The sequence below is a fragment of the Mchenga conophoros genome, linkage group LG12 (assembly GCF_057382185.1).
Source record: "Mchenga conophoros isolate Kocher_MC1m ecotype Shallow Benthic linkage group LG12, M_conophoros_male_GT1.1, whole genome shotgun sequence".
Classification (NCBI taxonomy): domain Eukaryota; kingdom Metazoa; phylum Chordata; class Actinopteri; order Cichliformes; family Cichlidae; genus Mchenga; species Mchenga conophoros.
Genome location: NC_140537.1, coordinates 8216726 through 8230807, shown reverse-complemented (window position 1 = coordinate 8230807; position 14082 = coordinate 8216726). Strand labels below are relative to the sequence as shown.

General features: G+C 45.5%; 2 protein-coding genes across 3 annotated transcripts; one reads left to right on the top strand and one right to left on the bottom strand.

The window, feature by feature from the left end:
- Positions 1–5903: 5903 nt before the first annotated feature.
- LOC146562103 (uncharacterized) lies at positions 5904–10166 on the bottom strand. Of its 2 annotated transcripts, none has more exons than XM_085293574.1 (2): positions 10138–10166; positions 5904–9674 (listed from the first exon to the last, which is right to left on the bottom strand). In XM_085293574.1, exon 2 carries the CDS (start codon positions 8029–8031, stop codon positions 5914–5916), a length of 2118 nt encoding a protein of 705 aa, XP_085149700.1. In that variant the 5' UTR covers positions 8032–9674; positions 10138–10166; the 3' UTR covers positions 5904–5913. The 2 variants fall into 2 exon arrangements, with proteins under 2 accessions (XP_085149700.1, XP_085149699.1); XM_085293573.1 differs by lacking the exon at positions 10138–10166 and adding an exon at positions 10006–10102.
- On the top strand, positions 10063–12842 carry LOC146562102 (histone-lysine N-methyltransferase set-1-like). The gene is made up of 5 exons (XM_085293575.1): positions 10063–10861; positions 11555–11675; positions 11759–11921; positions 12041–12233; positions 12529–12842. The coding sequence occupies exons 1-5, from the start codon at positions 10823–10825 to the stop codon at positions 12637–12639; spliced, it is 627 nt and encodes a 208-aa protein (XP_085149701.1). The 5' UTR covers positions 10063–10822; the 3' UTR covers positions 12640–12842.
- The last annotated feature ends 1240 nt before the right edge of the window (positions 12843–14082 follow it).

Below are 14082 nucleotides of genomic sequence, written 5' to 3'. Positions count from 1 at the left end.
GACAATGCTGCTGGTGATAGCTATGGAAAGACAGAATGAGGCTGGGAAGGGGTTTAGGAGAAACTCAGCTCATGTTGATGGTACCACACATTCAGGATACACACAATAACATGCAACCAATCCACACAGACATGACACAAGCCATTTTTTGAACTTGAAGATAAATGATCATAGATAGAGTATCATGAAAGTATCATGCAGCTTTGGTACGAATTGATATTAGGTGGCAAGAAAATTCTTTTCTTGTTGAGAAGTAAATTAATACACACTCTGCAGCTCCTCAAGATGTGTGGCAACTATGGTGTGTGTGTGTGTGTGTGTGTGTGTGTGTGTGTGTGTGTGTGTGTGTGTGTGTGTGTGTGTGTGTCTACAGAAATCCCCACATATGTGCCTGGCACACGGTATTTCTTTGTTCGGTGTCTTTTTACTCACACATTCGTCACTGCACTCGTGGTTCAGAGATGCAATATGCACACCCCACCACAATGATGCTGTTCATTTGGTAATACTCCACAATAGCACCTGCTAGCTATTCCAACCCTACAGGAAGTCTCTAAAACTCACTGGACTCACTGGCCTCACCGACAACAATACCCATGTGGGGTGGCTGTAGCTCAGGAGGAAGCGCAGGTCACCTACTGATTGGAAGGTTGGTGGTTCGATCCCTGTCTCCAGTCTACATGTCAAGTATCCTTGGGCAAGATACTAACCCTCTCTGATGCATCCATCGAGGTGTGAATGTAGTTAGAAAGCATTAAGTATAGAGAAAGTGATTGTGGCATGTTGGCACGCTTTGAGTACTCCGGGAGAGTAGAAAACTGCTATATAAGAATCAGTCCATTTACTCCTAACATTTTTGAGATCTTAGCTCTTTATACAGTAAAGTTACAGTAGGATACAAATAATATCAGGCTAATCCTGCCACAATTTGTTCCCTCTGTTCAAATCACGGACAAACAGTATCCCACAGTTGTTTATGTTTTTGAACCCATTTTGCACAGAGAGGCATTTTTTGAAAAATGTACACAGCAAAATCTCCAGTGTTAAATTAACACTAGAGAGTGTCTATATGGGTCCACACCTCTGAGTGTTAAATACAACACTGTTGAGTGTTAAATTAACACTTTTGACAGTGTTATATGTTTAAAAGTAACCTAGTCAGTTTTGAAGATGAACAATGGCTAACACTGAGCAGTGCTGATTTTCTAACACTGGAATATTTCTAACATTTTGAGTTATTTTCCAGTGTTAGAAAATCAGCACTGCTGTATGGAGCTGCATTGCGGTATGCAGCTCCATACAGCAATGTTACGACTTAGATTACATCTTATAACTCATAACTCTTATGTTAGCTCCCTTCAGTAGCATACTGTCCGAAATATTCGACGGCTGCAATAATTCTTTAAGTGTTATTTTTTCCTTGGTATTCTAATTTCACCAAAGTTTACTAAACTCAACAAACTTAATATTACTTACCGGGACATTTATTCTGTCCTCATTTTCTTTCACTGAAAAATTGTTTCCTGCGGTGCCGTCTTTCATGCTCCTACCTTTGCTAACGTGATGCACATGGCGCAGAAGCCGATGCTGCATTCACTTTGTAATGGGCTAAGTTTCCATTCAGCTTAAACACTCCCAAGAAAATCTCCAGGACTCAGATGATTGGATTCCAGAAGTTTTTACTGGGCACTGTTTTGTGAAACTGTAAACACAATACAATGAAATATACTGTAAACACAATACAATGAAATATATGAAATGTATTATAGATGCAATAAGCTCAAAGCATCTGGCTAATTATCACAGCTTGACAGCCTAGCCGCATAGCTTATATGAGACACAATAAAGCTAACCGAATAACAGACAACGGTTCAAAACGCTTCACCGCTTAATTGTACAAAATGAATTATACTCACAGACTATGCCTTAGCGAAGAGAAAAGGATTAATCCTGTAACGGCGGAGCTGGCGGTTGAATGAGCCCACACGCTAATATCCCGAGTCACACAGTAGATTCACTTCCTGACTCTCAGCGTAAACTGCTCTTGCGTTGTCATGGTTACGAAAATACACACACCGCTCTAAGCTACGATAGCGAGATAAAGAGAACACAAAGAACACATTTCTGGGGGCATAACACTCCCCGCTTGGGGTCTTTAAGAGCCCACATCAATTGGCAGAGTCAGACTTTGGAGAAAGAAGCAGAACTACTTCTGTAATGGGACGAGAGAATCCTCTTCTATTTCCATCTTTAACGACCTCCACTTCGACTCTCCGGACCAGACCGTCCTTCCCTGGAAAGGCTTTCGTGATGATACCCATGGGCCACTCATTTCTCTCTGCCCGATCATCCTTTAAGAGAACTACGTCCCCTTCTTGAAGATTCGGCTGTTTCCCTTGCCACTTGTGTCGAAGTTGCAGTGTTTTGAGGCATTCACGCCTCCATCTGTTCCAAAACATGTCTGCCAGGCCCTGAACTTGTTTCCACTCCTCCCTGAAGAGATCTGCTTCCTCGAACTTGCCTGACGGCAAAGGAGGCGCGGAGCCTGTTTTGAGAGTCAGGAGCATGGCTGGTGTGAGGATGCAGGGCGACTCGGGGTCGGATGACACTGGAATGATCGGCCTTGCATTCATAATTGCTGCTACCTCGGCCATAAGCGTGGTCAGAACCTCGTGCGTCAGGCGAGACTTTCTCTGTTCAAGCAGCATGCAGTCCAAGATACGGCGGGCAATGCCGATCATCCTCTCCCATGCGCCACCCATATGGGATGCATGGGGTGGGTTAAACACCCAGGTGCAGCTCTGTTTACTGAGGTACTTCTCCACCCTGTCGAACCCTGAGTTTTCCTTGTCCATCCCCAGCTCACGGGAAGTGCCGACGAAGTTAGTTCCGCAGTCCGAGCGTATCTGCTTCGCGGGGCCCCTGACCGCAAAGAATCTCCTCAAGGCGTTGATAAAGCTGCTGGCACTCATGGCTTCGATCACCTCAATGTGCACTGCCCTGGAACACATACACGAGAACATCACCGCCCATCGCTTGGAGTTCGAAACGCCTCCTCTTGTGCGGCGTGAAACGATGCCCCACGGTCCAAAGACATCGACACCTATGTAGGTGAGGGGAGGTGCTACTTGTAACCGTTCTGCCGGCAGGGCTGCCATCCGTTGATGTTCGGCCTTCCCTCGCAGCTTCTTACAAGTGATGCATCCGTAGAGCAGACTGCTGATACAGCGTTTGGCTCCCACGAGCCAAAAACCTACGGCCCGAACGGCACCCTCGGTAAGATGTCTCCCCTGGTGTTTTACTGCTTCGTGATAGTGGGACACAAGCAGAGTAGCGAGGTGATGCCGGCCAGGAATGATGATGGGATGAGTCTCGTTCATGCCTAAGCCTGACTGCTCGATCCGACCTCCTACCCTGAGTAGTCGATCCTGGTCCATAATGGGATGCAATCTCCACAAGCTGCTGGAAGATGGTATGTCGACTCCAGAGCCGATACACTTGAGCTCTTCCGCGTAGCACTCACCCTGGACACTCTTTACGATGCACACTTTGGCTTTCAGCAGCTCCTCTTCTGTAGGACGACAGATGTGCCAGCCTCGACATTCGCCCTGCGTCGAGCGAGCGAAGGAGCTAGCTACGTGGATCAAATCTGCAATGGCTGCATGGAGTGTGCTGAACTTGGAGAAGCGTTCAAAGCGTTGAGGGCGTACCACGCCTTTAGCGACATGGGTGAGTTTCATCGTCACCTGTGGACGCACTTCGGCGTCGATGTCGGGGTCGACAAGATTGTACGTCTCTTGAAGCTCGGATGGATGCCCTGATGCGTCGCAAAGAAAGGCTGGTCCTTTGAGCCATGGTGTACTGCTGAGCAGGGCTGATGCTACAGCTCTTGACCCAACGTCAGCTGGGTTCTGACCACGCTTATGGCCGAGGTAGCATGCATTGGAACGTACTTCCACTGGCCGGGACAGGGTGACTGAAGGATACGTTGGACCCTATTGTGTACGTAGACATAAAATCTCCTTGACTGGTTATGGATGTATCCCAGTACGACCTTACTGTCTGTGTAGTAGGTGATGTTGTCGTACGTTGTGTCCATCTCTGCGACTATCATCTCGGCGATCTCGACGGCGAGCACAGCAGCACAAAGTTCAAGTCTAGGGACAGTTAGGCTAGGTTGGGGAGCCAACTTCGATTTCCCAAAGACAAACCCAATCTCAGTTTGTCCCTGCTTGCCAGTTACCCTGATGTAGGCTACGGCCGCTATTGCTCTGACCGATGCGTCGGCGAAGACGCAGAGTTCTCTCCTTAGGGCGCCTGTGGTGGAGAGGGACGTATAAGGCCGTGGTATTTGGAGCCCCTCCAGGTCTTGAAGAGACTGTTTCCATCTAGTCCACTCGGTCTCCATGTCTTTGGGAAGGGGTGCGTCCCAGTCTTCCGCTTGCAAGGTGAGTTCTCTTAGGATCCGTCTTCCATCAATCAACTGTGATGGGTGCTAGAAACCCTAGGGGGTCGTATAGACTGTTAATGGTCGAGAGTACCCCTCTGCGGGTGAACGGCTTCTGATCGATCTTGATCTTGAACGTGAAAGTGTCCGTGCGCATATTCCAGAACAGTCCCAGGCTACGCTGGATAGGCAGATCATCGATGGAGAGATCCAGGCCATTGAAATCCTGAGAGCGATCCTGGGAGGGGAATGCTCTGATGACCGCGGAACGATTTGATGCAACCTTGTGCAGCCTGAGGTTGGAAGCCGCGAGCATCTTCTGCGCTCGCTGGAGAACTGCGATGCCTTCTTCCTCTGTACTGAAAGACTTTAAGGCATCGTCGACGTAGAAATCGCGGTCGACGAATCTCCTAGCATCGCTGCCGTAGTCGGCCTCTGCTGCCTTAGCCGCCCGCCGCAGGCAATACACTGCGACGGCAGGCGAGGGGCTGTTACCAAAGAGATGCACCCGCATCCTGTAATCCACGACGTCAGAGGTAGGGTCATTGTCTCTATACCACAGGAAGCGGAGAAAATCCCGGTGGTCTTCTTTCACGATGAAGCAGTGGAAAATGTGCTCGATGTCGGCGGTGATCGCAACCTGTTCCTTCCTAAACCTCATAAGAACACCTAGTAGGCTGTTATTAAGATCGGGACCACTGAGTAAGACATCGTTGAGCGATACTCCCTCATAGGATGCACTGCTGTCGAAGACCACGCGGGTCTTGTCCGGCTTCCGGGGGTGGTACACGCCGAACAGGGGCAAGTACCAACGCTCCTGACCGGGTTGCAAGGGAGGGGCAGCTTCTGCGTGCGCCTTCTTTAGTGTCTTCTCCATAAACTCTAGGAAGTCGGCTTTCATCCGTGGTCGTTTTTCCAGTGAGCGCCGAAGTGAGACGAGGCGTTCGAGAGCCTGTTTCCTGTTGTTAGGGAGTCGCTGCCTCGGTGACCTAAACGGCAAAGGTGCGACCCAACTGTTGGAGCTGTCTTGGCAACACTCAGCTTCCATTATTCTTAGAAACTCCAAATCTTCCCTGGATGGAGCAAGTTTGTGGTCGTTGGGAGTGCGAGCGAAGACGGTTTGCCCCAAATTGTCTCCGATTAGCGTCGTCGGGGTTCGCGCTGGATGTTGTTGATAGTCACGTGCTTGTTCAAACACCTCTGTCACTTTGATCTGGTTGTTACATGGCTGGAGATGGCTTGTACGACCGTTCCCTAGAACGGCCGTTTTGTAGCTTCTCACCTCCGGTGGTCTGTGAGCACCTCCGAGGCACACGTCTCCGACGATGACCCATCCCAGCTCAAGCCTTTGGGCGAAGGGAGCATCTCCTGGGCCGCTTATTTGCTCTCGGACCTTGTGGACCCGTAAGATATCTCTGCCCAGTAAGAGAAGAATGCTGGCGTCTGGGTCCGGAGGTGGTATCTTGTCAGCGATGCGTTTTAGGTGGGTATGATGATAGGCCGCACCGGGGGGTGGGAATCTCCGCGCGGACGTTGGGAATTTGGTTACACTCGAGGAGTGTAGGCAGAGAGATACTCAGTTTCTCGTCCAATGGCTCTACGGTGTAGCCGCTGGCTCTCCTTCCTGATGTCTCCGTACGTCCCGCGCAGGTCTTTAGTGTGTATGAGTACGAGCGCCCGGAGATCTTGAAGGCTTCGAAGAACTCTGACCACGCGAGGGAGCGATTACTCTGCTCATCCAATATAGCGTACATTCTCTTGGCTTCCTCTCTTCGTCCGTTTGGGAACACCCTGACGAGACAGATCTTAGCACACGCTCTAGCACTCAGACCTTCCCCACATACCTGTGTGCACGTTGCGTTGACCTCCTGGTTATCAGCTTTGTCCTCCTCCCCGCTATCCTCTGAGATGGAGTGGAACGATTTAGATTTCCAGGTAGGTGGGTGAGGGTGGAGGGCTGTCACGTGGGCAGCGCTACCACACTCGGTGCATGTTATCTTGGCTGTGCAGTTCTTTGCAAAGTGTTCTGTTGACGAGCAACAGCGAAAGCAGACATAGTGTTCTTTCAGAAGCTGTTTGCGACCGTCTAAGCTCTTCTCGCGGAAACCTCTGCATTTCCTCAGAGGATGGGGTTTTTTGTGCAGGGGGCAATGTTTATTCGGGTCAATACGTTCCCTGCTTTCCTTAGACTCGAACTTGGCAGTGCCTGAGACTTGTGTTTTGTGGGTGTGAACGGACGTCTTCGTGGGCCTCTCCCATTTATTCATTCTCTCGGTTGGGGGGCTTGGCGTGAAGAGGTTGAAACTTGGGTCCGTACGTGCTTTCGCCTCGGTGCGGATGAAGTTCACCAACACGGAGAAAGGTGGGAAGCTGACGAAATGTTCTTGTTTGTATCTCGTCCCGTGGTATAGCCACTTTTCTTGTATGCTGTATGGAAGTTTCTCGATGATGGGCTTAATTCCTCTGGAGGTATCCAAGTACGACATGCCCGCGAGGTAGCCATCTTCTTTAGCGGCTTGTAGCTCTGACAACAGGTCGGCTAGATCCCGGAGTCTCCGTGGATCTTTTGTCGTGAGCTTTGGGAAGCTTTCTAGTTTGCTGAACAGAGCTTGTTCGACGGCTTCTGGGGAGCCATATAGTTCGTCGAGGCGCCCCCATGCTGAGCACAGTCCAATAGTTGGATTCCTGATGTTGACCGTTTTTATTCTTCTTACCTGCTCTGTTGACTCCTTTCCCAGGTGTCTGGTTAGGAGGTCGAGTTCTTCTGCAGCAGACAGGTCTAGATTGGCAATGGCGTTCTGGAATGATGTTTTCCAGGCCCAATAGTTTATTGGCTGGTCGTCATATGCGGTGAGACCTGAAGTCACCAAGTGGTTACGAGCGAGATATTTGATGAGGTCAGTGGTTGTAGAATGGTCGTAATCACCTCCGTAGAGTGTCCCGTGGACGGGCTGATGCGTGGGAAACGTAGAATCTCGTTTGGGGTTCTGCTGTAGGAGTGGAGTTGGAGGGGGGTAGAAGGGTGACTTGGAGCTCTGTCGTGTTGGTGCGTCGCTTCTCCAAGGGCCCTGAAGAGCTTGGTGTGGCGTAATAGCAGCAGGAGCGGCAGCTTGGGTCTGAGCCGCGTTATGCGGGTGAGTGACTGGCTGAGAAGGGGGAAGGTTATTTTCTGTAGCCGATAGACCCTTGGCGCTCAGGCTGGCCTGTTCGGAGACAAAGGCGGCTACGCGCTGGTCTTTGACAGACTGGCGGACCAGGCTGTTAACTTCGCTGCGTACTTCGAGACCCATATCCTGCAGACCAGCTACTAGGGAGTTCGCCTCAGCAACGGCGGCATCCCTTTCTTTTTCATCGATTAGTGCGTCGAGGCTGGCTTGAATACGTGCTTGCTCCACTTTAAGCTCGATTTCTCTTTTTGAATGTGCCGCTCTAGCTTGCGCGGCTTCAGCCTTTGCTTTTGCCATGGCAATGGCTATGCTGATTTTTGAGCCAGACGATGTACCAGATGAGCAACTGCTCCTTGAGCGCACACACTCTGACTGGTTGTCTCCATTTCCTTTGTCAGCATTGCTACGTTGTGACATTGCGTGTCGTTGGGTCTCCAGTATCGGGAGATGTGGGCTGCGGCGAAGTTTTCCGAGGCTATATTGGAGGCTGCTTATCTCTCGATAATGAGTAGCTCCGTACAGCGGCGATCCTCGTATCCCTATTAGCTGCGTTGCAGTCTTTTCACTGTTATGGGCTAAGTTTCCATTCAGCTTAAACACTCCCAAGAAAATCTCCAGGACTCAGATGATTGGATTCCAGAAGTTTTTACTGGGCACTTTTTTGTGAAACTGTAAACACAATACAATGAAATATACTGTAAACACAATACAATGAAATATATGAAATGTATTATAGATGCAATAAGCTCAAAGCATCTGGCTAATTATCACAGCTTGACAGCCTAGCCGCATAGCTTATATGAGACACAATAAAGCTAACCGAATAACAGACAACGGTTCAAAACGCTTCACCGCTTAATTGTACAAAATGAATTATACTCACAGACTATGCCTTAGCGAAGAGAAAAGGATTAATCCTGTAACGGCGGAGCTGGCGGTTGAATGAGCCCACACGCTAATATCCCGAGTCACACAGTAGATTCACTTCCTGACTCTCAGCGTAAACTGCTCTTGCGTTGTCATGGTTACGAAAATACACACACCGCTCTAAGCTACAATAGCGAGATAAAGAGAACACAAAGAACACATTTCTGGGGGCATAACACACTTACACTCGGATATCTGAGCTTCACCGTGAACACATAATCGTACATTTGATATTTGATTGAATTTTATTGTTTTGCCTTTGGGGTGGCACCTGGGGTGGCCAGTCTGGTTGGGGGTGGCCCCACAGGCCACCCCGCTGGACACGCCACTGCCCTCAACCCGCTGCCCCAGCATGCAACAGCATAGAGGATAGCACTGACCACACCAGAGATAGAACAACATAACATTAATTAGTCCGGATAGTGAAAACTTCTGTTTACGTTTGTTAGACACTTGGCTATGATATTAAACAGTAGACACTGGTGTAGCTATCACGAATTGTGATGGCAGGTTGTTAGCCGTTTGCACACTATGCATATGTAACACTGATGTAGCGCTAATGAGTTAATACAGGCTAGGGATTGAGTGTGATTTTGTGGTTATTATTAATCAGAAGATTTAGGAATGCTACTGGAGCTGATGGGCAGTAATTAAATACACACAACACAAAATGCTTTTGCAGGTACCATGTATTTAACCGAAAGCAAAGAAAATTAAGAAAAGAAAATGAAAGCTTAAATAATCATTCCTGCTGTAGCTATTTAATTAATAGAAAAACCCAGTGGGGGTGCACAAAAACAACTAAGCAAATTCTTCTGGCTTATACCAAGCAATATAGATTCTCAAAAAAAGTTCCCCATAAATAACATGTTAACATCGAAAACACTGATCCACATTGAAGTCCATGAGTTTTATCTGAATATCCATGAGAGATGTCCAAGCGCTATTGTCCATAAACGGGGGAACTGGTGTGTATGATTGTGGAAATCAGTGTATTCGGAAATTACGGGACAGAGCGTCGCCTTTGATAGCTTCCTACCAGTCCAGTGGAAGCTTCAATGCAGAATGAGTCCTGCTCCTAGCCGTTCATTGGCTCGCCATCCTTTTCCATACCCAAAAAAGGTTCACCTGGCCTGCATTAAATAAACAAGGCCAATAAGAAATCACAAGAATAACATACAAAAATGTCAGCCAATTAAGCTAAATACATTAAGTTATTCTTGTTCCTGTGTACACAATTTATAAAAATAAACAAACAATATATTGGTTAAATATAATATTTCTAACCAATAAGGATTTAACTGAAAACATTTCAACTGCTACATACATACATACTATGTAGCTCCACAACATTTGTTATTCAACAACTATCAGTCAAATCAAAATCAAATTGTTTGGACCGGCAGCAGCCGATTAGGGTCAGCTGGTAGCAATACAAACAGTCAATTAAAAGTTCAAACTCACCAATTCCGTTCTGTTCAGTGCACAACAACATTATGGCTCTGGCTCACAGTAATCAGCATCTAAGTTGCATAAGTTAGTTGGTGTTAAAAAAATGCATTAAAACGTGAAAAGCAAATGTTTGCCAATACACACCTGCAACAGCTCTGTCACCTGGCTTGCCTCCACGCATCTGACGGGAGGAAGCCGGGACAGGCTTACTATGACCTACATGCCATTCGATTGGCTGAGCAAAGTCATGTGGTTGGAGTCATGCATTTGTGATGCGTTCAATGGCAGGAAATAAGTGCAGGAAATTACTCTGGGTTACACATACTCTCTTCATATGTGTGTGTGTGTGTGTGTGTGTGTGTGTGTGAGTGCGTCTATGTGGTATGGATTGACATTTGACCTGCGCTGTACCTGGGCTCCGGGGACATTTCGACTTTTTGCTGTGTATTCATGTGTCCCCCTAAAACATGACTTGTAAATGCATTTTTAAGTGTCTAAATAATAATTTTTTCTACTTCTTATGAGGTCATTATTTATCTTTTGACCTGTATTTGCTTAAACTGTAGTGTAAATTCATTTATTAAACTATAATTAAAAGATTTTCTGATTTTCTTAAAAGTCCACCTATACCCCTCACCTGATTTTTGTGTATTCCAGTGTATTGCACAGCGACGTTTCGAGTTAGAGTGGATGTGTGTAGGTACTGCAATTTAATACACATTTTCAATACACACGGCCGGAAGTCATTGTGATTGGTAGGCTATATATATAGGCGGTACCTACAGGAAACGGCGCCACAACTTTCGCGCGCGTGCCCTTTAACAAGTGTATGTCGACGGCAATACGAAGACGGATTAAAAACACAAAGGTAAGCCTTTTTTAATGTAAAATGCACCATGACTTTAATACTATATGAAATTATAGGTGCACAGGCCTATATTAAACTGGTTTAATTTATGCTTTATGGACTGTTAGTGAGTCTTTGAAGAAGTAAAACGGCCCCAGCGTTTGTCATTGAGTAAATAAAATAGGGCTGACGACTAACCGCGTCAACGCGATAAAGCGGGCTAACCCGTGTTAGGATTTACTCGGTGTTAAAGCATTATTGTGGCTTAAACGTGTTAATGCCGACATCGCGACTAACGCGATTAACAATTAAACCAGCGCAGTCTGAGTCAAAATCCCTGATGTCGCTGTTAGCTAATTTCGGGCAGTTTGTCCAATGTCTGTCATTCTGCTGACAGCCCTAAAATAAAAGCAAGGGTATAAGTGTATTTAGTCGTGTATTTATTTATATGCCTGAAGAAAAAACTTCTTACAGTTTTGATGCCTAAGCTTTCTCAGTACTTGTATCACTCTCTGCAGTCGCCATTACAGAAATGTCACATGTCGCCATTTTGAGTACTAGGCCTTTAACATTTTAAAAGAAGGCATAAATTAGCACTATGAATAAGTCAGCTGTGTTTATGCTGTAAACTACACTACTGCTAGTTCTGCTACTACTGATGATGATGACAATGATGACGATAATCGTAATACTTTATATGCTTTGGTAATACAGCCAATCGTACAGGAGAACATGCGAAGGAGACGCATTCCTCCACGGGAGGATGCAGTCTGTCATGTTTCTGCTGGAAGGGACAAACTGGGACTTGATATCCACTACATAAATGCCTTCAAAGGTAAGTTGGTCTTTAGTTTGGATTAGATTTGGAGTTTGTCACTTTGTCTTTTGTCACTCACTTGGTATGCCTCTGCAATTCAGGTCGGGGCATTTTCACGACTGTTCCATTCCAAAAAGGAGACTTTCTTTTGGAATACAGAGGTAAACTCATAACAAAAGAAGAATGTGAGCGGAGACACAGAGTTTATCATGACAGCCTGAAGGTGTTCATGTTTGAATTCAAGTTTGATGGAAAACTCTGGTGGTGCGTATTATATCAGTGTAGTTTGATTAAGATTAAATGACACATTGCTTTTGATTTATGAAAAAAAAAAGCTTCCTAACTAACTAGTTAAGCTAATACTTTTTTGCCTAACCCCACAGTGTGGATGCATCTCAAGAAGATGGGTCATTAGGCAGACTTGTCAACGACAACCACATCAGTCCAAGTGCTAAGATGAAAATATTAAATATCAATGGAAAGCCCCATCTATGCTTATTTGCAAGCAGAGACATAAGTCCAGGCGAAGAAATAGACTATAATTATGGTGACTCGGATTGGCTCTGGAGATGCAAGGTATTTCTACAATTGTACTTTTTGGAACTGATAAATTGCATACCCTAAGCCATTTTTACATTTGTACCTACTCAAATTGGCTTAACGTGACTTAGGGCATCTAGTTTTTCACTGAAATTGAGTATCACCTACTGTGCCTGGGGTAACTATAGCAATGCAGCCGAGCATCCAGTGATATAAATGCCACAGCAAGCATGGACGTCAAGGTGACAAAATGCCTGCTGCTCAGTCTATACTTTAGTGTTCAATTCAGGGATCACGCTGTTAATTTTGGTCGCTATTTCAAACATTTCAGAGTTTCAAAAATGATGGCTTGGATTTTCACGAAGGAGGCGCACTCATAACTTATCGAGTGACACCATTGACCAGCCACCTGGTGGCATTCAGTCTATGTCAAATTTTCTGATCACTTTGGATCACTTGGAACCTTGGTGCAGTAGTTACTGAAAAACTACATGGTACTATAACCTACTGGAAAAACAGGGGTAGGTACTAATGGAAAACAGGCAATTGTGATGGCTGCCACATCAAAGCCCTCTAAAAGCACTAAAAAAATATCAGCAGGTATGCAGAAATAAAAAATGGCTTTCGGTTTCTAAATTTTAACAGTGATTGATGTTTAATGTGATTCTACACAGCAAAATCTCCAGTGTTAAATTAACACTGTTGAGTGTCTATAAGGGTCCACACCTCTGAGTGTTAAATACAACACTGTTGAGTGTTAAATTAACACTTTTGACAGTGTTATATGTTTAAAAGTAACCTAGTCAGTTTTGAAGATTAACAATGGCTAACACTGAGCAGTGCTGATTTTCTAACACTGGAAAATAACTCAAAATGTTAGAAATATTCCAGTGTTAGAAAATCAGCACTGCTCAGTGTTAGTCTTTGTTAATCTTCAAAACTGACTAGGTTACTTTTAAACATATAACACTGTCAAAAGTGTTAATTCAACACTCAACAGTGTTGTGTGGACCCATATAGACACTCTCTAGTGTTAATTTAACACTGGAGATTTTGCTGTGTAGCCTCTTTAGTTAGATTCATTTTAAATAATTTTGTCCCTTGAAGATAAATGGGCCCTAGTGACAGTTCGTTGCTGCTACAGGTGATTGTTTTACTCCTTTAGCAATGGCTTAAAAAATAAAGAAATCACACTGACTATTTGTCTCTTAATCATAGGGCCTTAAATTCTCTATACATGACAGTGAATATTTTAAAGACAATAGCTTGAAACTTATCTTTCTCATACAGTTTATTTAATGTTTCAAAAGCCTCTTCAAAAATGCACTGTATATTCATTCTCTATCTGTTACACACGAAGACTGAGACCAGCCAGATTCAGAAGACTGTGAGCTGCCTAAAGCCGCAACCAAACAGCTTTCCAAACAATGATCTGGACCTGAAACATCCAGAGCCTGAAAGGGTAAATATAATCCAATGTACCACTTAATGAACTAATAATTTAATCTATCATCATTCTTTATGGATGCTGTGTGTGTGTGTGTTTGGCAGTCACCTGGGTGTGATGTGATTTACATGGACCGTGGCTTGTAGGTCCTTTTCATTGTTTCAAAGTGCAAGTCTGGATAACATCTGAGAGTGTGTGTGTGTGTGTGTTAACCACCCAAATGTGACTTAGGAGGACCACACTGTTATTGGGGGACTCCGTCAAAGTTTGCTTCATGGTGACATCACTCTGGTTTTAGGAGGGGTCTTCTCGTATGTCTTGACAGTTTGACCTACAGCATGCAGAGCTGACTGCATGTGCTTTGTTTCTATGTTGAAATTTTTTGAAACTCAGGCTTGAACATTAAGATAGATAGTACTATACAACTTCTTAACTTGT